This window comes from Tetrahymena thermophila, assembly GCF_000189635.1.
Source record: "Tetrahymena thermophila SB210 genomic scaffold scf_8254716, whole genome shotgun sequence".
Lineage (NCBI taxonomy): Eukaryota > Ciliophora > Oligohymenophorea > Hymenostomatida > Tetrahymenidae > Tetrahymena > Tetrahymena thermophila.
This window is the reverse complement of record NW_002476481.1, coordinates 661,798-684,520: the sequence shown is the minus strand read 5'-3', so window position 1 is coordinate 684,520 and position 22,723 is coordinate 661,798. Positions and strand designations below refer to the sequence as shown.

The 22,723-nt window shown below is 23.3% G+C and overlaps 7 protein-coding genes across 7 annotated transcripts; 1 reads left to right on the top strand and 6 right to left on the bottom strand. All coding sequences in view use genetic code 6, as the record gives it.

Moving 5' to 3' along the window:
• Positions 1-805: 805 nt before the first annotated feature.
• TTHERM_00102850 (hypothetical protein) lies at positions 806-988 on the bottom strand (the record flags this gene model as incomplete). The annotated part of the gene is made up of 1 exon (XM_001012235.2): positions 806-988. One exon carries the CDS (start codon positions 986-988, stop codon positions 806-808), a length of 183 nt encoding a protein of 60 aa, XP_001012235.2.
• A 648-nt stretch (positions 989-1,636) lies between these two features.
• On the bottom strand, positions 1,637-2,116 carry TTHERM_000102849 (transmembrane protein, putative; the record flags this gene model as incomplete). Its single annotated transcript, XM_012796625.1, has 1 exon — positions 1,637-2,116. The coding sequence occupies one exon, from the start codon at positions 2,114-2,116 to the stop codon at positions 1,637-1,639; it is 480 nt and encodes a 159-aa protein (XP_012652079.1).
• Positions 2,117-3,638: 1,522 nt separating this feature from the next.
• On the top strand, positions 3,639-9,859 carry TTHERM_00102840 (CLASP amine-terminal protein; the record flags this gene model as incomplete). The annotated part of the gene is made up of 12 exons (XM_001012234.2): positions 3,639-4,043; positions 4,123-4,284; positions 4,870-5,454; positions 5,830-6,123; positions 6,203-6,650; positions 6,712-6,908; positions 7,286-7,684; positions 7,782-8,060; positions 8,116-9,001; positions 9,061-9,248; positions 9,387-9,594; positions 9,651-9,859. The coding sequence occupies 12 exons, from the start codon at positions 3,639-3,641 to the stop codon at positions 9,857-9,859; spliced, it is 4,260 nt and encodes a 1,419-aa protein (XP_001012234.2).
• Positions 9,860-10,989: 1,130 nt separating this feature from the next.
• On the bottom strand, positions 10,990-11,491 carry TTHERM_000102839 (transmembrane protein, putative; the record flags this gene model as incomplete). The annotated part of the gene is made up of 2 exons (XM_012796624.1): positions 10,990-11,142; positions 11,489-11,491. 2 exons carry the CDS (start codon positions 11,489-11,491, stop codon positions 10,990-10,992), a joined length of 156 nt encoding a protein of 51 aa, XP_012652078.1.
• Positions 11,492-11,804: 313 nt separating this feature from the next.
• TTHERM_00102830 (mRNA capping enzyme, large subunit family protein) lies at positions 11,805-13,913 on the bottom strand (the record flags this gene model as incomplete). The annotated part of the gene is made up of 1 exon (XM_001012233.3): positions 11,805-13,913. One exon carries the CDS (start codon positions 13,911-13,913, stop codon positions 11,805-11,807), a length of 2,109 nt encoding a protein of 702 aa, XP_001012233.1.
• Positions 13,914-16,087: 2,174 nt separating this feature from the next.
• On the bottom strand, positions 16,088-17,774 carry TTHERM_00102820 (hypothetical protein; the record flags this gene model as incomplete). The annotated part of the gene is made up of 11 exons (XM_001012232.3): positions 16,088-16,178; positions 16,246-16,350; positions 16,405-16,509; positions 16,559-16,663; positions 16,748-16,852; positions 16,906-17,010; positions 17,086-17,190; positions 17,240-17,335; positions 17,396-17,464; positions 17,540-17,637; positions 17,697-17,774. The coding sequence occupies 11 exons, from the start codon at positions 17,772-17,774 to the stop codon at positions 16,088-16,090; spliced, it is 1,062 nt and encodes a 353-aa protein (XP_001012232.2).
• A 2,686-nt stretch (positions 17,775-20,460) lies between these two features.
• On the bottom strand, positions 20,461-22,503 carry TTHERM_00102810 (hypothetical protein; the record flags this gene model as incomplete). Its single annotated transcript, XM_001012231.3, has 1 exon — positions 20,461-22,503. One exon carries the CDS (start codon positions 22,501-22,503, stop codon positions 20,461-20,463), a length of 2,043 nt encoding a protein of 680 aa, XP_001012231.2.
• Between the last annotated feature and the right edge of the window lie 220 nt (positions 22,504-22,723).

Below are 22,723 nucleotides of genomic sequence, written 5' to 3'. Positions count from 1 at the left end.
TCTATCTAGTATTTATCATATTTACAAAATAATAAAGATTAATTATTCATTTTTGGTTATATATTTCTTCAATTAAACAGATGTTAACAAAAATATTACAATTCAATAAACAAAATAATAATAATAATAAACCTTTAAATAGTAAAAACACTTCTTTTTCAGAATAATTAAAGATTATTTTACTTTATAATAATTTTTTAATATAATAAATATATTAGAATTATCAATTTTTGTTAAGAAATAATAGATATTGATTATTTTAATTAGAAAATATTTAGAGTATTTTTTAAAGATTTTTAAATTTCTTGTAAAGTACCTTTTAAAATATTTATAGGAATAAAGATAAGAAATATTGATTGTTAGCTTTGAAAGAGAATAGAATTTGTATTTTTTTAGAAAAATTTTAATTAAATTTATAAAAATGAATGGAAAATAAATAAATTTTGTGAAAAATGAAGATAAACAATAAACAAATTATTTATTCTAATCAATTAATCTTAACAGAAAAGTTAATTAAAAATTATAATTGAAATCAAATTATTAGATTAATTAAATTATTTTTAGTGAATAAATGAGTGAAGGAAATTAGAGGAGCTGAAATCTCTGAAATAATAATAAGCAAAGGAAGTAGAAGCGATTCTTTGAAAAACAATAGATGAGCATTTATTTGTTACAAAGATATCCTCTACTCCTTAGTGAATGGCTAGCTTTGCTACATGCTATTCTCAGTTTTTTATCAAGGGATAAGTTTTTAGAAGCGGTATTGCTATTAATTCATAATAGTTTAATCATAATTATTATTATTTCATCCTTTAAACGTCTCCTCTTTCGCCTAATAGAATTTTTAATCTATATGAGCCTTTTAAGTTTTTAGAAAAGAGAGATTAGCTCCTCTAACCTTTTGAGTGTCATATTTCTGCAAAGAAAGACTGATATCAGTTAGGACTCCTTCGTCAACTTCTAGCAAGTTGGGTTTAGTCAAAATCATTTAAAACTCTACAACTTAAAATTTATTTCAAAATTTGTCAAAAAGAAAAGGGCTGATTGATTATTTTTAAATCATTTTATCAAAATAAATCGTTTTTTTCACATTTTTTAAAAGGGCTTATTACTTGTTAAAATTTATTCTATGGATAGTTTTTGCTTTTTAGAGATGCTTAAGAAACTTAATTGATTAATTATTGATAAATCTAAACCTAATTTAGATTGTTAGATACTCTAATTGCTATAGGAAGTGCTATTTAAGACGATATTTGACTTTAAAGGACTTTGTTTCTGCTGTAAAATGCTAGGCATTAGTTTAACTATTTCGGTGGTTTAGCTATTAACATGTGAAATAACTAATTATAAAAATAGTTTTTAAATACTCGATTGGGTTAACGAATATAAGTCTAATCTCTCAAATCTCTTGCGATTCTTTTCAAAAGACCCTCGCTTTTAACTAGACTATTTCGTTAAACTCACCAATAACAGTTTTTAATCCTTGAAACACATTTAAAAGGTTTTTTCACAGATAAAATAGCAAATGGCACTGCGATTTCAAAATAAAATTTTTTTCCCTCATACAAATAAATGCAAATGCACATTTTCAAAATTATTTTAAACATGCAATTCAACAGTAAACCTCAACACCTCGTCATATTTCTCTCTTTTCAATTATAACTTCTAACTCTAGCTTTCTAATCCTTTTCATATAAAAACTCAATTAATATCTTAAATATCTCCAAATAAAATTAACACATTAAAAAATTAAGAAAAAATAAGAAAAAAAAAAGAAAATTAAAAAAAAAAAAAGTTTAACTGAAAAATTAAATTTAAAGAAAGAAACCTAAATAATAAAATAAATACACCAAAATATAAAATAAAGTAAAATTACATTAACTAACATACAAAATATATATTTTTGTAAATAAAATTAAATCTTAATTGTCTATATAGCTTGCATTTTTATTTTCATTTTGGCTTGATGTACTTATAAATTTTTTATAATTATTTTGCTTTTTTTATATAAAATTATAAAATTCTGATTTTTAACATAATCCATTGGGTTTTAATTATTCATGAAGAAAAGCTTATAAATAAAAACATTTTAATCTTTGCTATCTTCTTCAACCATTATTATTATAGTTTATAATTAATAAATATAATAAAAAATAGTATCAATTACTCATCAGTTTAAGTTACACGAGTTTTTATTATTACTAAATTTCAAAAATATATCTTTATTATATTGTAGATGGATCATTTATGAAATTATCCATAATTTATTGTTTCAATAGTTTTTCTAAAAACTAAATTTATTTTTTATTTTAAAAAAAATTTGCTTAAATCTGATTAAATTTTCATAATAATATTGAAGTTTTGCTTAGAAATACAGCTACTGCGGTTTGATACAAAGAATCAATAATGAATGACAGATTATTATTTGATTAATGTTTTAATTTAAAGCATAATTTTTTTATTGAAATAAAATTTATTTATTCTTGTTTAAAATAGTTTTAAAGATCCTTTTATATGATTGATTTTAATCAAATTAAATTTTGGTTTATTTTAGAATTTATTTTAAAGAGATTAGATAAATTTTAATTTGTAGAAATATCATTATTTATTTATTAATTTTCTTCTTTTTTTAGTAATTTCTATTATATAAATGAATAAATTATCGAATAATCACATTTTTATAGTTTAGATAATTCTATGATTTAATTTATATGCAATAATTTTAATAGGAATCAATGGTTATTTTGTTTTGTGTTTTTCAAATAGCTTTTGAAAGGTAATTATTTTTGGATTAAATAATTTTACAATTTTAAAATATTTTTTTGTGGCTTTTTTAAAAAAAAGTATTATTTTGTATGAATTTATTTAATTTTTTATTTTTTTGTAAGTTTAAAATAGAAATAAATAGAAGCAATTTAAATAATTTTTGAATAAAATTTATTTATATGCTATAAATTAAATAAAATAGATTTGATAATTTTAGTATTCAGAGAAAGATCTAATTTATATGTCTGATATAGCTAGATAGATTGATAGTTTATTTTTACGATTCAATTAATTATATTTAATTTTCTCTATAAAATACCCAAATATAGCTTAATTGGATTTGCAAGTAAATAGATTCATTTTTTAGATAGGAATTAGAAAGATATAAAATTAGGGTATTATTTTTTTATAAAATAAATAAGATATGTATTAAGTTTGATAGTTGGATTAGAATCCTAAGTAAGTTACGATTTACTTAGTTTTTGCCTTTTTCTAGCATGATTTAGAGAGATTTAAAAATAAATGTTTCATAATAATGATATAAAGAAATAGGATTAAATACTTTGTATTAATTCATTCATGTTTCAGTGAATGGAGTAGTAGAAAGTGAATTAATTTGCAAGATGATAATCTATTTATAACAATAAAGTCTTAATTTTCTTCTTAAAAATTATTACTTGATGAATATTGAATTGCTTTTGCATTATATTTTAGGTAAGAAGATAGTTATATTTCATTTATTAAGTAAGTGAACAAAAAAATTAGATAGAAGTTTACAAAAATCAGTAAAAAGAGGAGAATCAGTCTCCAAATCATTAAATAATAATTAAAATTAGCATTCAAAAATAAAGTAGCGTACAAATATTAAGTGCATGGCTGAAGAAGGAGAATTACAATAATTATTAGAAGAGTTTGATGATGTAGACGAGCATAATTATCATAGAATAAACGATTTACTCTAGCAATTATCATAGTTTCCCATCAATTAATTAAAAGAATACAAAAATTCAGTGTTGGAAATATTGAGATCGAATCTCAAAGTAAGTGAAACTGCCTTAAAACCAACACAAATATACACAGATTTTTTATCTATAGCAGAACCTCGTGAAAAAGCATCATTTGAAGAAGATATAAAATAAATTGTTATTAATTTAGGTGATTCAGATGCTTAAACCAGAAAGTATTCCCATATGTTTTTACTTAGTTGGGTTAAAAAGTTTAATGATTTAAATAGTGTTTTAAGGGCATTTTTGAGTTCAGGATTCAGCTCCAATAATGTAAAAAATTAAATAGAAAATAAAATTACATTTTTATTAGCTAAAATGAAGTAAAAAATCTTGTTTTAAAATTAATTAGTAAACTATAAAGCAAAAAAGCATCAACTCTTTTTAAGGAATAATAATTACTGAAGCGAGAGCAATTGACTGGAATTCAAAGGAAATTTTCAAAGTAATAGCAGAACTCCTGCAAGTATGGCAAAATGCATCCCACACAAATGTTTAGAAAGCAGCCGATCATGTAAGCATTTCACGTTTAAAGAATTATTAAAAAATAAAGAGAAAGTTTGGAGAATTAAGCATATTTGTTTCAGTTTGATGACATATTTAATTACTACTAAAATATTTATACAGTAATTATGCATTCATTGTAAATTGCAAAATAGTAAAATATATTTACTTTGATAATTTGAATTAAATTACAAACAGAGCACAATCAAAGAAATATTAAGTTAAAAATAACAAAACAGCCACTTGAATTAACAAATAGATAATAGATACATAAATTAATATTCAATTTAAAAAATCTTTGTTTTAAAATAGAATTTAGACTTAGCTTTAAATTAGCATCAATGAAATTTGAAAGCTAAAAGTACATAATTTTTTTGCAGATTAGCATAATTATGATAGAATTAAGTGAAATATTAAATGGGTAAACATATAATTCAATGGAAATAAAGCAAATTTTATTAACTGAAAGACAAATGATTCATTGAATGCTTAATTCTTCAAATCAAATTAAATTTAGTTTACTCAAAATAAACAAACAAATATCTTCCACACATTTAAAAATTAATCAAATTTAAAATTTTAATAATCAATTAAGGCATTAGTTTCGCTTAGCAAGAGAGATGAAATGCGATTAGCTGTCACCAAATTAGATATTTCATAAATGAAAATAATAAAGTAAATAGCAGAAAAGCATTTAATATTAGGTCTGCTTCCAGAGGAAATAGAAAATTCAAGCATTATATTAACAAAACACAAAAAAGAAAATGAATAGTAAAGCTAACAATAATAATTGCAAATTTTAAATACAACAATGAATAATACTTAAAATATTTAAAATAATCAATAAAATTCTGCATAAAAAAATGGTACTCATAGCAATGATTAAATATTTTCTGACCTCCTGAGCTAGACTTAAAAAAATAATGAGATCTAATAAAAGAAGCCACTAAAGGAACAAGAAGAAATAGAAGAATAAAACAATAGATACAAAGTTAATTCACATAACAATATAGGCTCTCTGCATAAATTGAGTTAGCAAAACGAACTTCAAATTAAACCAAATGGATTTTAAGTTAAATCTGAGGGATTCATTCTATAATCAGAAAACGTACTAACATATCATTTTGGAATACTAAATGACAAACACTACTAAGATCTCAAAAGTTAAAAGGATTGGAGAGTATGATGTTTTTTATTTTATTTAAAATTCAATTAATGCAGATAATTCAAACAAATTATTAAATAAGTCAGTTGCTACAAGTTCTATTAATTTTCTTTACTATAATCATGAAAAACCTGATTAGATTAAACTCCAAAAAAAAATAAATATTTTAATATTTTGCTAGGATATTTTTACAAATTATAGTAAAGATTTTTATAGGGCTTTCAATGATATGTGCTTATTTAATTAATAATTTGATATTATTTTAACTTAGTTTTAATATCTATTTTTCAACAAAAAAGAGAAATAGCTTATTGATTTAAAATAAAGATTAAAAGTTTATTTATTGATTAAAAATAAAGATTAAAAGTTTATTGTAAATTTTTAATAAAGGCAAAAGCTTAAGCTGTTGAAGAATTGGAAAAAAATATCTAAGATGCTGATGATTTATCTGGAATTGAAGAGTAATTAGAAGACTTTTTAGATTTAGTGTTAGATTTAACAAGTGATAGCAACTTTAAAGTTTAAGTTACTTCTATGAATATAATATTTGCTATAATTGGACTTAAGAAATGCTAAGAAGATAAAATATTTAAAATTATTAGCTCTTCCATCATTGAAAAGTTGGGAGATAGTAAAATAGCAATCAGATAATTGGCATAAAAAATAATTATAAAGCACTTTGAGGTAGTTTTTTGCAATTAATTTTATTTACTTACTTAAACAAATTTAATGAAGATTAAAATAAATTTCAATAAAAACTTAGAAATTTGATGAAAATGAATGGATTTATGAGATAGTCAAAAATATAAAATCAAAAAGTGTTTAATTTAAAGAGGACAGTTTAACTTTATTAGAGATTTTAATCAAAGATTTTCATAATAATGGCAGCTAAGAAAACGAGAATGGAATTGATGACAAAGAGCAAATCAACTCAGATGAAAATCTTTAATATAATAGTAGACTGCCAAAAAGAAATATTAAAAAATCTAAAAAATGCAGCTTTGATTGGTAAAGGGTTGTGAAAGAGTTAAATCCGCTTATTGACGATCCTAAAGATAAAATAAAATCAAAGTGCTTAGATTGTTTCATCTCGTTGAGTTCCACTATAAATGATTAAAATTTATTTACACAATTCCTCCAATAAAATTTGACAAAAGAGCAAGAGATTAAAATACAAAGAGCTATTAGGCCTCAAGTGTAGAGCTCTTAGAGTAAATACTATTTAAGAAATTCCTTAAGTTTAATTTTATTATTTTTATGTTATTTAATTAGTTCATAATAGACTTGATAAGAGTGGAAATTTAAATAGAGGAATTGACTATTCAAGTTATTCGTATCTCGATCCTGAATCTAATATGCATTTTAGTTTTGCAAACATAAAGAAAAATGAGAAATCTGAAGAAAACAAATATCTTCCATCTTCAGCTAATCCAAGTAGCCTCAACAGATCAATTAATAGATAGTTCATAGTAATTTGTTATAATTAAATTTGATTTTTTAAAAAAATATTTTATCTTTTTGTCTATTTTAATCAAGTTAAAAACTAATTTTATTGTGGTTTGTTTAAATTAATCCAAGAATCAATAAGCATTTTTATTTGAAAGTTTTAAATAGGAATTATTTTATAGAAATTTTTATATTTTAAAATAATTTTACATTAAATAAGCTTATTAAAACTTATTTAATGATTGTATTTTTTATAAATTACTTAAATTTTAATTTAATAATTTAACTTGAATATAAAATTTACTTCAGATTTGTTTGTCTTGGTAAAAATTATAATAAGCTATCATATAAATTAGAATACAAAGTATAAACTTAAATTTACTAATCAATTAAAAAAAAGTCTCCTGATATTCCTAGAAAGCAAACTTAAGCAACGAAAAATAGTAGTGAAAATGATTTTAAAATAAATACATACAATTTACTAGACACAAAAGGAGGTAGATATAGCAGCGGTAGCAACCAATAAAGTTACTCAGCAATGGAAGAGAGCACATCAGTTGGTAGCAGTATTTAACAAACACCCAATTAACCAGATTCTATTAAGAAACAGACAAATAACTTTGAAAAAGACTGCTTAGACTATTTAGGAAATCCATTTGAGAAGAGACCTCCTCCAGCAAAATTCAGTAGTGCACAAAAGAGTTAAAAAAGTACTTTTGAAGTTGCTCTTGAACAACAGAATTAAATGGATAAAAGGACTAATTCAACTGCCAACTCTGACAGAAATAAATCGTACAATGTGAGTAATTTATTAAATAAATTTTTTAAATAAAAATACATCAAAAATGAATCAATATTAACTTCTTGAATTAATAATAATAATTTAAATAAAATAGATGTTAGAATCTACCTCAAGCAATATTAATACAGGATCCCCAAATCTCAAAAAGACAATGAAATCTAGCATAAATACAGGAGAAGGTAATAACTACACATGCGAGGAAGATCTTGAACCTCTTCGTAATCCTGAAAATGCAATTAACACTGTTCTAAATGAGTTGAAAAACGGAGATTGGGAAAGATAATTTAATGCTCTTGATACAATAAGGAGATTAATTAAGTACCATCACGAATTACTGGCTAGATCTGTGAATTTTTCCAACATACTCAAAGAGGTAAATTTGAAATGAGTATATTATAGATTTTTGTAAAATTTTAATACTAAATTAGATAAACTTGTTGATCGATAATTTGAGATCAAGCTTAGCGAAAAATGCTATGATGACTATATCAGAAATGGCATATAAATTAAAAAAGCACGTTGAAATACAAATTGATGGTACATTTGCTAAACTGATGAAAAAAGGCATGGATGCAAATGTTTTTATCCTTGAAGAAGTAAAAAAAGCTTTGATTTCCTTATGTACAAATTGCACTCCTTAAAAAATACTATCAAATTGCTTTTAACTGAATATGAAATCTTCATAATCCAAGCAATATGTTCTATAGTGTTTTGACACACTTATCTTAGTTCACCAGGAAAAGTTATAGTAATTAAAAGATTTTGATAAGATTGTAGAAAATATAGGTAATTTTGTAGTTGATGGGTCTCTTGAAGTTAGAAACTGTGCAAAAGTAGCACTACAAAATCTCAGCATGAACTGCATAGAAAAAAAGAAGATACAATAAATTTTAATGCGCTCCAAAGATGAAAACACTGTGAATAAAATTATCAGTGCAATAGATTCTTTTTCAAGAGGAGGACTTGACTCTACTTTAGGTGCCACAGGCCGCTCAACAAGCAGTATTTATGGAAAAAACAGTAGATCTATTTTATAAAAAACAGCAAGAAATAATATGAACACAGGCACAATGTATTCATAATAAAGCCAAAGCTCCAACAATAACATCGATTTTATTGAAACATACAACAACAATACATAAGAAATGAATATTTCACCAGAAAACATCCGCATAACAAAGACTTATTCTTAACAGTAGCCACCTCATTTAATTGCACCTAAACCAACAAAATCTACCTCAATAAGTAGAATTTAGCGTTCTCCTGATGTATTTGAAAATTTACCCACTTATTTCTCAAATGTCGAAAACAGTGGTAATTAATCAATTTTTATAATAAAAATAATTATTCACAAACTATTTTCTAATTAATAGACTGGAATGTTAGACTAAACAGCATAAATGATTTAGAAAAAATAGCAACTGAATATCCTAAAGAGTTAAGTACTCATAAAAGTTATGTTAAATTTTTGGATTGTATTGCTAAACTTAATAATGATTAGAACATCAAAGTTTAAGTGAAAAGCTTAGAAGTATTTTAATAGCTAATACCTATTTTACAAGTAATTGCAATAATAAATAAATAAATATCTTATTTATTAATTTATATCTTAAATCAATATAAAAAAATCAAATACACACAGCATTCAAATTAAGTTTTGTTTAAAATCAAATTGCTAAATAATTTTATTTAAAAATAGGATTCAATACAAATAAACATTTAAAATGTTATGAACAGTGTATTTAGTTCTTGTGGATCTTAAAATATGCAAATTAAAAGAAAAGCAGAAGAGGTATTATAAACAATAATGGAAAATGTTGATTCTTAATATTTATTTGAACCTTTGAATAATGGATCTCTTTTTGCTAACCCAAAGTCAAAACCTATTATAATAGACAATTTGGCAAGTAATTTATTTATCTTTGAAATGATGTTTAATACTTATTAAATAATAAAAAAAAAGACATATGTAACGAAGTTTCCAAAAGAAAATAAAATATATTCCATAAAAGCATAACAAAGACAATACAAAAACTGCTTCAAGAAAATAAAATAGAACTTAGACAACCCTTAAAAAAGCTAGTCAAAGAAGTTTATGAAATATTAGAAGAAGATTTATTTATCGGTCCTTTAGTTTCATACAAATAACAAATTATGGATATGATAGAATGAATAGACAGATAGATAGATTGATAAAATAATAGATACCAATTTATACTCTAATTGATATAGATAAATAAATATTTAAAGCATAATTTTTCAAAATAAATTAATTAATCATATTATTAACTTCATAATTAATATTAAAATTTATAATAATTATCTTGTATAATATTCGTCATAAATAAATACTTTTTATATTATCATATTATAACGATTATTTGTTTTTTTGTTGCCCACCTAACAAAACAAACAAAAAAAACTAACAAAATAAAACTTTACAAAACTGATTTTCTAGTTTACATGTAATTCAGATAAAGAGAGAGTTAATTAATTTCACTAAAAGATTTACCATCATCACTCTTAAAATAAATTTGAGTAAATGATTATATAAATATTCACAAATACAATTTCTCTTAATTTTATTATAAAAATATAAAATGAACATGTAAAAAGATATAAAAAAAAGAGTTAGTTTGTAGTGATTTTTACTTTTACATATAAAATATGTTGGAATTTATTGATTTTGCTTTGATTTATTCTGATATGAAAATTAAAATTTTATTTATTTTTTTTTTTAAATTGAAAATTGATGAAATGAAAAAGGATTAATTAAATCTATTAAATTGAAAATTTAAATATTGAATGATTAAAATCTTATTTTTATATTAAAAAAATTGTTGTATGATTATTGATTCATTGGTTTATTGATTGACACCATCACAAATATATCTAAGATGAATTGATACACGACTATTCTTTTTGCTTATTTATTTACTTATGTATTTAGTTATAGTTAGTTAGTTACTTAATTACTTAGTTATGTATGTATGTATTAAGTTTTATATGCATTTATGTATTCTTTATCTTAACAACCAATCAAAGTTTGTAGTTCTATTGATGAATGAATGGTTATTTGGTTGATTTTTGATAGGCTTATTCAAACATGCTTTTTATTTCAATATTTATTTATTTATGAATTTATTTAATGTATTGATTATTTACAAAAGATGGTGATAGATAGATAAATATTACGTATTCTTCTCTACTTTTTAACTAACTTGCTTTGATTGAAACATTCTTTCTAACTTACTTTGATTTCTCTTACTTTCTTCTTTATTTTGTCACTGCTCTTAAATATTTCAAATTGTTTATAATTCTTTTTGAAATGATAGGTACAAGTAGAGTGATAGATGATACACACAGTAGTAGTTTAAGTAATATCTTCTTCTCTTTCGCTCTTATGAAGTTGATTTTGAGTGTGTGTTTGTTTAAATCTTCTTTGAATTTTTTGTCTTTTATTTTTAATGAGTTAGTTATTTATTCACTAAACTGTAGTGTAATGAATGAATGAATATATTATTAATTAAAAATTTATTAAAATTAAGAAAAATATGTGAATTCATATTAAGATAGACATATTTGTTAACTTATTTATTTATTTATTTATTGGCTGATTGTTTGCAAATTCATTTACAATTAAAAATTATTTATCGAATTGAAAGAAGTAAGCAAACAAACTAGCATTAATCCCTTTTTTGAAATTAAGTTATAAATAAATTGAAAAAATTGATGGGGGATTAGGAGAAAAATAAATAAATATGAGATATGATGATAAATTAAATAAATAAATTAGTGTACCATTTTTGTTTGTTTGTTTTGATTGATTGATTATTGATTTTGCTGTTTGAATATTTCTTTTGTTTATGGAGAGCGTGTATTTATTTATATATTTGTTTGTATTAATGAATGAATGTTGGATTTTGGATGTATTTCTTAAGAAGCTTAGTTGTGTCAATCTAAATACAATGATGATCTATCAAGTTTTTTGTTTTCAGCAATATGATGAATTAAATTTAATAATAGTTTTTCAGGGCAAAAGATAGTTAATTAATTGATTACAAAGAAAAATTCTTTCGCCCTTATAAAAAATGTTAGTGTTTGGATAGAATATTCTTCAATCTTCTTTCTTCTTAGGAGAGTAATTAAGTTGGACAGGATATTTGAGTAAGTATTTGTCACGAGTGGATCTATCAAACTAATATCTGTTGGGTTGAGCTAAGACCTTCTAAAATACTACGGCACGGTAGCAGTGAGAAACTTCCCAGGAGAAAGGATCTTTCTATTCTTCTTCTTGAGAGTAAGTTACCTTCATTTACTTTAAGAGGTCAGCAAATGGAGTCTTGTTATTTTCGTAGAAGTCAGTTAGAAGGTTATTTTCCTTTACTTCTAAGGAGTATTCTTTTGCAGTTTCAATGAACAAGTCAACATTTACTAGATATTCAGGAACGTATTTGATAACTCCTTCGACTTAAGAACCAACTGACTCTTGTAAGTAGAATCCGTATTTGTTACCATAAGGATTTTATTGGAGATCAATTTATTCAACAGGATTATCAAATTTCATACTGAAGTGTTTGCTTGAATAAATAGTACCACCTTCAGGAGTAGGTTGACCTTTGCTCTTCATAATATCTAAGACAGCATTACCGTCTGTGAAAGTTAAAAGCAAGAAGCCTTAATCGTTTAATCTTTTTGTGCAATTATCTAAGAAATTTCTTACTTTTTCTTCACTTTCATGCATGTAATGCATAGCCATTTAACAGGAAACAACATCGAACATATATTTACCATACTATTCTTTATCTTTATTTTATTCTTTTTCATTATTTTCTTCCTTTTTAGGTGATTAGCCTTCATCTTAATTAGTTTCTTCATTTTCTTTTTTATTTCCTCCTTCAAGATCCATTTAATCTTCATTATTTGGCTTATTTTCGTTCTTCTCATTACCATCTTCTTTCAATTCAGATCCTTAAGCTTCGTTCTCAGCAGCAGTGAGTGCATTATTTGGAGGAGCGTTAATGTGCTTCCAAAAATCTTCGCTTGAACAAGAACAATCTTTTTAGAAGAACCCGAATTTAATGTTGGAATGATAGCGACTGTTTTATTTAATTTCGTTTAAAGTGATTATTGCTCTCTAGTATGCTTAGTTTAATGCTTCCATGGCAATATCAACACCAATGTAAAAGCAAGCATGACTATGCATTAACCACTTTTTGTGGTCACCACCCTTACCACAAGCCAAGTCCAAAATGTATAAATAATTTTCAGGTAATTTGGCATTCTCTGCTTTGACAATAGATCTCTATATCTCACCATATTTCTGAATAAGAACACTCTTTACCCAATTATGGAAGACTCTGATATGGAAGGTTTCTAAATTCTTTCTTTCCTACTAATTGAATCCCTTATTATTATTGTAGAAGTTCTGAACTTAATTATTAGAAGAAGATTGGTGATGATGGTTGTTATGTCCACTATTGTTGTGATGACCATGTCCGCCGTGGTGACCTCCTGCGTTATTTCTGTGATTTCCTCCATGATGAGAACCTCCTTGATTACCGCCAGAGTAGTGATTTGAAGATCTGTTATTGTTTCTGTCTTATCTTCTTCTATCGTAGTTTCTATCTCCTCTCATTTTACCACTTCCACCGCTTCCACGCTAGTTATTTAAGTTGCTGTTATTGTTGCTATTATTATTGTTGTTGTTGTTGTGTTATCTTCTATTATCGTTATGATGATATCCACCTCTGCTGCCTCCGCTACTGTGATTATTTCCACTGTATCCACCTTAATTGTAACTGCTGTTATTATTGTTTTAATAGCCGCCGTTTCCATGGTGGTTATTAGTGCCACTACCTCCATGACTACCGTGGTAGTTATCACCTGAAGAAGCATATCTGTCTTTATTGCCATATCCACCTCCTCTTCTGTTATCTCCGCCACGTCTATCAGAATTTTAGTAAGTTTCACCTCCATAATTGCCATGGTTTCCACTTCCGCTTTGATAGCTATTGCCACCACTTGGATTCTAATGATTGTAGTAGTTATTAGGATTGTTATTGCTATTAGAACTGTTATTATTGTTTGATCCTCCTTAGTTGTAATTTCCTCTATCTCCGCCACCACGGTTTTAATTGTCCTAACGGAAGGCTGGATAAGAATTACTATTGTTGTTATTGTTATTGTATCTGTTTAGCTTGTAATTAGAATTTCTATGATTCATTTCTGTCTTATCTATTCAATTAATGATTATTTGTATATAAACTAAATTATTTATTAATTTATTTATTATTAATTTGTTTACTTCCTCAATCAAATAGTTAGTCTATCTATTTATTTATTAATAGATCGATTTTTCACCTTCTTATTTTTTTGTTTTTGTGAATTTCACAATTTATCTAATTAAAACTTTATTATTTTCCTCCTACTATTCTTAAATTCATTTGAAGCAAAGAATTCCTAGAAAAACTTAGAAAAACCACTCTATCTATCTATGCTTTATATTCAGAAGATACATAAGAAAAATAGAGATAAAAAGCATCTATAAAACTAAATATTAATTAATTATTTATTATTTTAATTAGTTTGTTTTTTGTTTATCTATGTTATATGAATGAAATGTGTGTCGTGTGTTTATTTATCTAATATGATTATCATATTTCTCTTCATTAACTTATTAATTAACTATTATGATAAATTTATTTATTTCATTAAGTGACTAAATAAAAAGTTAACAATTAGACAAATCACTTATAAATTAATAAATGATTCTACTCTCAAATAATTATAATTTTTCTGCTTTTTTTAGAATTCTCAAAACTTTTGACAATTTTATAATCATTATAATTTGGCTCACAAAATCAAGCAAATTAAAATCATATCTTATACAAAGTTATTATCATCAGAGGTTTAATTTAACACTAAATTTAACATGTTAAAATTCAAAATTATAAATTTATGAAAGCCAACCAATAATTATTAGACTAATTTCAATTAAGCCTATTAATATCAAAATTAATACTTATTTATAAGCAATAAAAAGCCTATATAAAAATACTAAAATACTACATTAATAGTAAAAAATTTAAATTTATTAAAGAATTTTATATATTGCATAAGCATATTTTGTAAGTATTAGTTTTATTAGACATATTAAAAAGTTTATTTAGAAAGATTAAAATATAAATTTAAAATTTAATAAATTGACAAAATTTGTTTGAAAACTATATAAATATCATTTATACATTTTCAAGTCAGGAAACTTATTGGAGGACCTATGTTCTTTCGTATAAATTTTAATAAATAGATATTAAAATATAAAATATATATTAATTTTTCTTTTATTTATTAATATATAAAATTTATTTTAGTTCTTGATTAATTTAAGTTGAAATTATAATAAATTTTTTGAGGTAATTATTTAAATATAAAATTATTCATTGCATTCTAAATTTAAAAAATAAACAAATAATTTATATTTATGTTTAATTCTAATTTATTTCATTATTTTATATATTTAAAGTAAATTTTAATATTTCTACTGCTTTTTATTAAAATATTCTAAAGAATTAATTAATCAAAATTTATTTATTAATTTTATCTTAAATACCAAGAATAAATTTTAAATTTATTAATCATAGATTCTAAAAATTAGAATCTAAAGAAATAAAACAATTCATAAATGTTAATCTACTAGTTAGTATTAACTTAAATAAATAAATTTTGAAAATTTAAAAACTTTATGACATTTATTTATTCTATAAAATTTATTTTATTTATAAATAAATTAAAATAGTTATAATTCTATTTAGAAATGCTTAAACACTTGTAAGAAATATATGAATGATTAAGTAAGTTTCAAATTGATAAAAACCAGCAGATAAGTTTATATTGATTTATAATTTTAATTTATTTAATTAAGATTTCTTTTTCAATAAATTTTATTTCTATGCAAAATAATAGAATTAATTGAAAAACTTTGATTGAAATATGTATATTAAATACCAAAAATAAATTTTTAAATCATTAATTTTAAATTCTAAAATTTAGTATCTAAGAATATATGTTAATTTAATTATTTATTAATATTAATAATAATAAAGTGATATTGAAAATATAAATAATGTATTAATTTGTTTGCTTTTTATTAACTCAATAAAATTTATTTTAATAAGAAATAAATGAATTTAATTAAGTTAAAATTATAATAAATTCATTTAGAAGTATTTCAGAGTAATTATTTTTTTTTCAAGTAAAATTTAAAGTTCATAAAAAACAAGTAAATAAGCAAATAATGAAAATATATTTAAGTTTAAAATTCTAATTTAATTATTTCCACTTTAAGTAAATTGCAGCATTTCTACTGCTTTTTATTAATAAATACAATTTATTTTATCTTCAAAAGAAAATTTATTTTTCTACTTTTGGCAAAATCTTTTTTAAATTCTCTTCTAGTTTTTAAAATGGCTCTTGACTGCCTAAACCCCAACTTTTATTTAAAATAAAATATGCTTTAGATTTTATTTTAGGATTTCAATAAATTTTATATTTTTTACTTTGAAAAGTTGAGTAGAATTTGCTTTATCTGAGAGTTGCTTTACGATAATTTTAAGAACCCTTAGACTAAAGCTTATGATTCAGGTTATTTGCACTACCACCAACTATATTTATTTGTTAATATTTTATTATATTTGCTTTAATAAAATTTTATTTACTCTTCCATTTCCAACCCAAAATATTTCAAGTGCTAATTACTATCAGCAATATGGTAAAGCGACTATCCTATTTCTGTTAATCCCTTTTTTGTACAGAGTCCCCAACTAAATTATAAAATTTATTTAAAAATTTAAATTTAATCTTAAATTTTACCTGCTTAAATTTAAGTAAAAGTATTTTAAAGAAGTGTTTGCTCCTCCCAATTTTATTATGCTATTGACTAGATACTAAACTGCTTCATTGGTACATTTAATCCAGCTATTATTAATTATTATTTTTCATCCAAAAATTGATCATATAACAAATAATTTATCATTTTAAATTATTAGAAAAATTATTCACTAGTTTAGGTTAAGCGAGAAATGCAAAATGCATTTGTTATTGTCAGCTAATTGGTGAATACAATTCGCTATATTCTCAACGATGATGTCCTCAACTTTGTCTGCACTATTATATAAATTTAACTTCAATTTTCACTAAAGAAATAAAACAATTTTTACTTCTCAAAATCTAATTCAAAGAATTTGACTCTTTTATTTTTCTACAACAAACTTTTCAATCCAACTAAAAATCTTCCTAATCCTTTATTTGACAACTGATTCCATCTTTTATATTAATTAATTAATTAAAAAGATTATTCTACTTAGTATTAAGTAGATAAATAACTTTAAATGTATTACCCTGGTATTTTGAATGAAACGAATCTAAGCTAATCTGAAGTCTGTGATATTGCTTTGATAAACTTAGTTATTTCTTGTAAATCATTATCAGTTGAGGATTTCACACTATTTTTGTTTAAATTGTTGATACAAATTCACATAAATTATTTTTTACTATTGAGCACCCAAATGAATTTTAATGCCAAATAAATTTTTTAAGGGAATCTGGCTAAGGGTAGAAAAGAATTCTTTGATGTCTATAGAGTTTTGTCTAAATAATATAAATTATATTTTTGTCTTTAGTAGATATATTTTATAATTTTTTTTTTACTCTTAAGGCTCAATTATCAATAGCTTCTCTTCAAAATTAACATCCCCTAATGGTGTCAGCATTTAGCAACTTTTAATAATAATTATTTAATTTGTTTTTTATATTGTAACGGATATTTTATTTTGAAATTAAATTGCAAATTACTCAAGCTTCCTCACAATAATTGTGTTATGATCATCTTTAATAACCTAAGCATCTAATAGATTGCTTATAATAACTTATTTTTGCTTTGATTCATCAAACTGTTTTTTAATTGTTTAAAAGATATGAAATTTCTAGAGAAGAAATCTAAATAAAATACTCTTGTTAGAACTTCACAACTCTCGCCTGGTTCTACAACAATATCTGTGTCTTTAGGAACTGAGCCACTGCAACCCATTACTGTCTATAAATTTATAAGCTTATTTCTTTTTACTAAAAATTAACTATTATTATTTTGATTTATAAAGTAATTATCACTGGCAATTTTAAAGGATTTATACCACAAATTATAGTTGTAAATATATTTAATTAAGATTTTTAGAATTATTAAAGAAACAAAAAATAATGATCGTCCTATTTTGATGTCATTTTACCAAAGATTTTACATTAATCTAGAGTGTAAGAATGACATATAAATTAAATTACATCCCAACAAGAACATTTCTGGAACCAATTTATCAATATCAAAAAAGTAAATTCAATACTAATTTTTAATTTGAAAGTAAGCACAAACTTAAAATCTTACAATTAAAACTATAAGATTTAAATCTTTAATCTTAAAATAATTTTATAAGTATTGGTAAAAATACTAATTTATTGTATTACTTTATTGAATGTAAGTAAATAATATTAAAAATTAAATTGAATAAATTCTAAAAATAAATCAATTTATTTAATAATTTTTCAATTAAATACAATTTCTATCTTTATAATGTGAATAGAGAATTAATTAAAAAATGTTATCCGAATCTATTCTATTTTTTATACATAAACATCATAATAATAGTAAAAGAAAATTATTTATTTTATAAACATATTTTATTGAATGTAAATAATATTAAAAATTCTATTGAATAATGAAAATAAATCAATTATTTTATTCATTTTTTTTTTAAATAAAATAAAATTTTTTTTCTTTCTAGGAATTAATTAAAAATATTGTTTTAAATTAAATTTATTTACAACAAAATATTAAATTTAATTTATTATTAAATGATAAATTTAAAATTACTGATTTTATTATTAAAAATAAAAATTTTTATTCCAATTTATTCGCTTTTTTTTTTCCCTTAAAACATTATAAAAGCTTAATAAGAATTTATTTCATCATAAAATTTTTTTAAAGAAAAATGAAACTGTTTTATCAAAATTTATTATTATAAACTATTTACAAAAGCTTATAAAATATTTGCTTCAAAAATATTTTGTTAGCTTACTTAAAACCTGTTTTGAAATATATAAAAAATTGAGTTATTAAGATCTCAAATAATTTTATTGTTAATCTTATATAAAATTATTAAATTAATAATCTAAGGTAAATAATAAGATTAAACTAACAGCAATCAATATTTTTTAATATTTTTTTTTAAATAAATAAAATAGGTGAAGCCAATATGCTTATTGAATTATATTTTGTAAAATTTAGTAGGATTATTAATTTAAGAGTTTTTCATATAATTGTAAAAAATTATTAAAAGAATACGTTTGATTGTATTTAAAAAAACTTATTTAAATTACTCAGATTTTAATGCTAACTTTTTAATTAGGTTGAGGATAAAGTTTTTTGATATTCAAATAATTTAGCTGAATTGTTTTGAACTAATTTATGAATATTAAAATAAGATTTTAGATGTAAATAAATAAAACAAGAAGTATTATTTCAATTATTAATATAATACCAAAAGACTGATTACAAAACTTTAGAGGATAAATAATTCTTTCACATCAAAGGAATGATTTAGTTAAAATTTCAAAAAATCTAAGAATATTGGGCTAGTAAATTTAATTAACTTGGTTTAAATTTTTAGCCAGTATATTTTTCTTATTCGAGAGGAGTAAAATTAACTTTTATTGAATCATTAAACCCATTAAAAACTAAAAATAGTTTAAAATGAAACTAGTGTACTTATTTTTTTTAAGCATATTTTTCATGAAATTTCAAATTTTGGTTATAAATTTTAAAGTTTAAGTCTATTTATAGAAATGATTACATTAACTCATACATACTTAAGTAACTTACTCAAAAAAGATTTAGATCAATAGAAAATTACAAAAAATTAATTAATCTTGGAATTATTTTAACTGATGAAAAATAATAGGAAGATGATGACAAAAGTTATGTGAATTAATTTGATATTTTTTAAAAAGTATTTTTTGTCAATATTCTGTGATTAAATAATTACTAAATTAGATTACATCTGAAGCACTAAAATACAAAAATTTAATATACAAAATAAATATCCCTTATTTCATGTTTGCATTTGTAACATTTATGAACAAATTAAGATAATTAATTTTATGTATAGTAATTGATAAAATATAGTTAAATATATTAATTAACAGAATTAAAAGCCAACAAAGCATAAAGAAAAAGAGGAGATAATTGATATTAATTATATTATTATTATGGAAATTTATTTAATATAAAGAACTTTTGTGATAAGATTATGATTAATTAGCTGAGTAAATAAATTAAGTGGTTTTAAGCTAGTAATTAACCAACCATTCTTTATTTTTATTATTCAAAGAGCATTTATTTTTATAGTTATTAAATTTTTTGAATATTTTTTGAATGAGTATGTATATATATGATTGAATTCTATGTATGTATGAGCTTGTATGATATTATGTATGTGCATATTTGATGATTGGAAATAAAATGCTCTCTTTTTTGTCTAAAGAAGTATTTATATATTGTTAATTGTTAATTGAGAGTAGAGTAACAGTTAAGAGTCATTCATTTTGAAACATTTTAAGTAGGTTTTTATAAATTTTGATAAAAATAGAATATTTAAAAGAATTTTTATTTGGAATATCTTGTCAGTATTATTATTATAACGCTTGATTATTTTATTTATAACTTTTCAATATTCTTAATGCTCATCACTGAGTAAAAAAGCTTAATTGTCTTCTTCCTTCTTTTCAAAGGACATATAATTTTCAAAGGGATTGTAACCGAATTCTTCAAAGTTTGTGTCGACTTATTGAGGATTCTAATTAATTTCTATGATTTAATTATCTTGCATACTTGATTTTGATTGTTTTTTATTATTTTTTGCTTGAGTTATCTTTTTAACTTCATTTTTATAGTAGAGAGAAAGCAGTTAGTCATCAAATGTCAAGTATTTTTCCTTTTCATAAATCGGTTTATATATATGACGCTCTACTTGGAGTTTTTACTATTGCAAAGGATCTATTTCGAAAATTTCCATTTTGCAGCCTGCAAATTTTCTAACAAGACGAGCACATTCTGAGAAATCTCCGAATACCTCCTTTGCTAGGGGATCTTAGAAGAAATCATAATAAATGTATTAGTTGGAGACTTTTAATTCTATTTAAATCTTATCGAGTGTAATTACATTGACAGTATCATAAATTTATCCACCTTGTTGTATGTATTAGAAATCATGAATGTATCTTTCAATACGAGTTTTCTAGTCGAAGAAGTAGTTCAATCCATAACGTTGCAAGTATAACCTGGTTTCGCTAGGATCAGGACCTAAGATATCGATTAAGCCTTTGCTATAACCATATTAAATACTTCCAATATCCTTGTACTCTTCGTTTAACTTTCTCAAAGAATAGCAAAAAAGCTACTTTTTGCTGCTTCCTTATTCATCTAACAGGTATTAATTAACTCTTTTAAGAGCCTCGTTCATAAATATTTCCATTTTTTCTTCGAAATATTATTTCAGTTAAGGATTAGCATTCAACTTCTTATAGAAATAGTCTGCTTCGTTATAGAGGATAGAGGTCCACTTTTAATACATATCAAGTACCTATCCCCATCTTCTTATATTTTAATCAGGGTAGTTTTTATAAATCTAAATGCATGATGAGAAGTCAGATGTACGCGTATTGAAGTTAGGTTCAACATAAAAACGTGAAATTAATGAGTTTTAATCAATAGCATAATTTTAGCAGGGACGCCAATATTTGAATGCAACAAAGCGATTATCAGCAGTGAAATCTCTCTCAACATTCAGCTCTACATGGCAATCACCAAAACCTGATATACTGACCTTGTTTTGAACGTTTTTAGAGAGAGGAACTAGACTATAATTGAAAGCAGTGTTGGATTGCTGGCTTTCATGTTGCTCGTATTCTTGTTAATTTTAGAGAGAAGAAGAAGAAGATTATGAAGAAAAGGAATCTCTGGAGACAGAGGAAGAAGTTGAGTGAGATTAAGAAGAATGGTGGGAAAGTTGGTTAGAAGAGTTTTGTTTAATTGAACACTAGCTGAATGCAACAACACTTTTTTTATCTTTGGAAATGGCTTTCTTAAATTATCTGAGAGGAGATATCTTCTTCTCTCCTTTGTGCTCTTCAGAGTCTTCTAATTAGTTTTATGAGGACTCCTCTTACTTTTCTAAAGGTAGAATCACATTATTTTATGCTTATTAAAATAACATATCCTATTAGGCCTTAAATTATTTACCACAAATATATTCTCCTTCAATTATCTATTATTTTTTACTACAAAATTTAGCTAAATCACTGGAATGGCATTTACTCTCTTCCAGCTCCTTTAGTGATTGAGGTTACTGCTACGATACCAGATTCAAAGTACTAGCGCTACCATTTACCAAGTTACTGGAAGATGGCTGCTACTGAATAGTGTACCTACTTGATGCAAAATCAAAACAATTTTAAGAAAATGGTTTCATAGGTTAGCACTAGTCTTAAAATTAATTATCTCTTTCTTATTCTATAGCATTTTCAGGCTCCTCATCTTAATAGGAAGAAATTTATTGCTACTAATTGAATGAGTTTGCATAAATAGGAGCTTTTGGAGGATGCTACTGAGTCATATTAAACTAATGCATGTACTCGTTTGAATTGGGTAAGGCTTGATTATTAAACTGGGCTTAGCTATCATACTAATTATGTTGATAAGGCTAATGCATGAATTTTATATTGGATTAAATGCCAAACATATTACTCGATGAGTGCGGAATCAATCTATTTGCTCTAAATATCAAATAATCGAAGGTTATTTACAATATTTTAAATCTATTCTTGCTTCAAACCCAAAAAGAATTCTATTATAAAGTGTGGTTCGATATTATTTTATGAACTTTATTAACCCTTACTGTCTTTATCAAATGAATGTATTTCTTTTTGTTT